Source organism: Nothoprocta perdicaria, unplaced genomic scaffold, assembly GCF_003342845.1.
Source record: "Nothoprocta perdicaria isolate Ctin4 unplaced genomic scaffold, notPer1 scaffold_372, whole genome shotgun sequence".
NCBI lineage: Eukaryota > Metazoa > Chordata > Aves > Tinamiformes > Tinamidae > Nothoprocta > Nothoprocta perdicaria.
In genome coordinates, this window is record NW_020455613.1 from 103814 (window position 1) to 106728 (window position 2915).

The 2915-nt window shown below is 72.3% G+C and overlaps 2 protein-coding genes across 2 annotated transcripts in view; both read right to left on the reverse strand.

Annotated features, from left to right (window-relative positions):
* G6PC (glucose-6-phosphatase catalytic subunit) overlaps nt 1-1584 on the reverse strand; it is a 1992-nt gene extending 408 nt beyond the window's left edge. The window contains exons 1-5 of the mRNA XM_026044582.1: nt 1331-1584; nt 1033-1142; nt 546-654; nt 320-435; nt 3-242 (exon numbers count right to left, since the gene is read on the reverse strand). Coding sequence (XP_025900367.1) covers nt 3-242; nt 320-435; nt 546-654; nt 1033-1142; nt 1331-1560 — 805 coding nt within the window. The 5' untranslated portion in view covers nt 1561-1584. The remainder of the gene's footprint in view (nt 1-2; nt 243-319; nt 436-545; nt 655-1032; nt 1143-1330) is intronic.
* A 25-nt stretch (nt 1585-1609) lies between these two features.
* The window catches only part of LOC112951816 (membrane primary amine oxidase-like), a 4461-nt gene continuing 3155 nt past the window's right edge, over nt 1610-2915 (reverse strand). The window contains exon 5 of the mRNA XM_026044583.1: nt 1610-1721. Within this exon, the coding sequence (XP_025900368.1) occupies nt 1610-1721 (112 nt within the window). The remainder of the gene's footprint in view (nt 1722-2915) is intronic.

Below are 2915 nucleotides of genomic sequence, written 5' to 3' on the forward strand. Positions count from 1 at the left end.
CAGCGCGCCCAGGTTGCGCAGCAGGCTGGCGAAGGGGGTGGTGTCCAGGTGCACCCAGTCCGGGCGCGCGCACCAGCGGCGCGCCTTGGCCAGCGTCCAGAGCAGGTCGACGCCGAGCAGGCGCAGCAGCGCGTACAGCCCCAGCGCGAAGGCCAGCAGGAAGGCGGTGACGGCCAGGTAGCGCCGCAGGCTGGCGCTGTAGATGGCGCGGACGTGCTGGAAGCTCTCGGCCACCACCATGCCTGGCGGCACAGGAGGCGGCCGTGGGTGCCCCGCGCAAGCGGGCCCGGCCCCGGCCGCGCCAGCGCCCGGCGCTCACCTGAGATGACCCCGGCCACCACCTGGTGCGGGAAGTGGGCGGCGATGAAGACGCGGGACAGGCAGACACAGACCTGCACGGCCCAGAAGCCCGTCCACAGCACCGTCCACAGGAGCCTGCGGAACCCAGCGGCCGCGTTGGGCGCTGCCTGGCGCTGCCCGGCCCTGAGAGCACCCCGGGCGCCCGGTGCCCCGGCCCCACGCGGGGGACCCGGCCCGCGGCTCACCAGTACTTGAGCGTCTTCGCCTGCCGCTCCCCCGCGGCGAGGGAGAGCAGGGCGGTCACCATGACGTAGTAGACGCCGGCGGCGCCCATGGCGTGGCCCGAGGGGCTCCCTGCGCGAGAGGCGGGTGCTGGGTGAGACCCCCGCGCTCCGGAGCAATAGCCACAGGCAGCCCCGTGGCGGGTCTGTGGCACAGGGAGGCGCAGAGCATGGCACAGGGCTGCAGCGCACGAGGTTGCAGCGCATGGGACTGCAGCGCATGGGGCTGCAGCGCATGGGACTGCAGCGCTGCAGGACGCAGGGCTCCAGGGGCGACGCAGGCTGCAGCCCACGCGCGGGGCGGAGGCTGGGGCTGGCGAGCACGGAGCACGCAGGGTGCACGAGCGCAGCCCCGAGCGCCGCGGCCAAAGTGCAGCCGGGGCACCCAGGGGCTCCGGGCCGGCCGCGGGGCCGCGGTCAAGGTCCCCGCACGCCGCCGCGGGGCTCCTACCAGGGCCGGTCTCGCAGGTGAGCGGGAACTGCTGGATGTGCGGCGCCGACGCGTTGCCATAATAGTCCGTCTCGTGCACCCACCAGTAGGGCCTCTCCCCGAAGAGCAGCCTGCGGGGAAGGCGGGAGCAGGGCCGTGCTGCAGCGGGCGCGCGCACGGTGCCCACCCCAGGCAGCCCCGGCAGCGGGCGGCGCGGGGCATCCCTCAGGCAGTGGCAGTGCCAGCAGCGAGGGGCACGGCGCGTCCCGGTGCACCCCGCCGGTGCCACCCGCCCTGTCCCTGCGCCAGGAGCACCCACCACTTGAAGACAAGGTTGAGCCAGTCGCCGATGACAGCAACCCAGAGCAGCCGGATGCCCACGGGCTGGCAGAAGTGGAACCAGAGCGGGAAGAGGACGAAGAAGGTGTTGCGGAGGTCGGCGGCGAAGGAGACGAAGAGGAACCAGTCCTGGGCACCCTGGAAGTGCTGCTGCAGCTGCTGCGTGGCCCGCACGCCCGCGTCGTGCAGCAGGTCCATGCCCGCCTGCATCCTCGCCGCACGGCCCCGCTCCGCTGCCCACGCCGACGGCGCCGCTGCTTTATACCCGGTGGCTCTTGTTTGTCACTGCAGGTCGCTCGTCCCCGCGCCGATCTTTGGACCCAGAGCCACTTTTGCCAAAGGTGCCTCGCCGGGGGGTTGTTACAAACACGCTGGGAACAACTTACGTAAAAGGGGAAGACACAGGGGGAAGCAGAGCGGAGCGGTGCCCGCGGCCCCCTTAACCCTTCGCCACCCGCCGCTCCCGTGCGGCCAAGGGCAGAGCAGCGGGAGCCGGGACGGAGCACGGGGAGCTGCTGGGAAAGGTGGTGACGGGATGCGGGGAGCTGGAAGGCAGGGAAGGGAGACGGGACCGGCCGCCCGGGTGGCTGAGAGCCAGCAGGGAGGCGGGTGCTGTTGGTCCTGGTGCTGCATCGCGTTGGTGGTGGTGGAGCATCCTCAGAGTGCGCTATAGGGTGATGGAGCATCCTCACGATGTGCCAGGCTGGTGACAGAGCATCCCTGTGCCAGGTTAGCTGGTGACAGAGCATCCCTGTGCCAGGCTGGTAGCAGAGCATCCTCGTGCCGCGCTGGCTGGTGACAGGGCATCCCTGTGCCAGGCTGGTGACGGAGCATCCTCGTGCTGTGCCAGGCTGGTGACAGAGCATCCTTGTGCCGCACTGGTTGGTGACAGGGCATCCCTGTGCCAGGCTGGTGACAGAGCATCCTCGTGCCGCGCTGGCTGGCCCGGGCCAGGCCCTGGAGCTGCCACGTGTGGTGGCGCCTCCGCGGTGCTTGGGGCAGCTCCTGCCCTGGTGCCTCCAGCGAAGGAGCTGCCGGGGTGCCCCGAGCCTGGCGCTTCGGGCACTGCCAGGCTGTGGGCGAGCCCCGAGCCTTCCCCAGGGATTCCGCAGCGCGAGGCTGTCCCGGGCAGGACACATGTCCCAGCACTGCACACGCGGCCGGAGGGATCCAGGCCAGGGGCTGTGGGCACCTGGCTGGCTTTGCCAGGCAGCTGCCAAGGCCGGGCCAGGCTGGCACGTCGAGAGCCGCGTCTGGCCCCTCTGCCCCCACGCAGGGTCCTGGAGCTGCCCGGGGCGCCAGGCCCGGGGCGCTGCCCCGCGGCAGCAGCACTGACACCAGGCGAGAGAGCAGGGGCAAATCACCCGGGGCCCGTTTATTGCGACAGCGGCGGCCGCTGCCCCAGCGCCAAGCCCCGGGGTGGCAGCAGGAGCCGCGGGTGGCCGCAGGGGCTGGGGGGCCGGCGTAGGGGCCGGTGCTGCCGCGGAGCGGAGCCCCCTGCCCCACAGCCCTGGTCCTGATGAGCGGGGAGGAGGGGGACGGGGCTGCGGAGGGCAGGGCTGCAG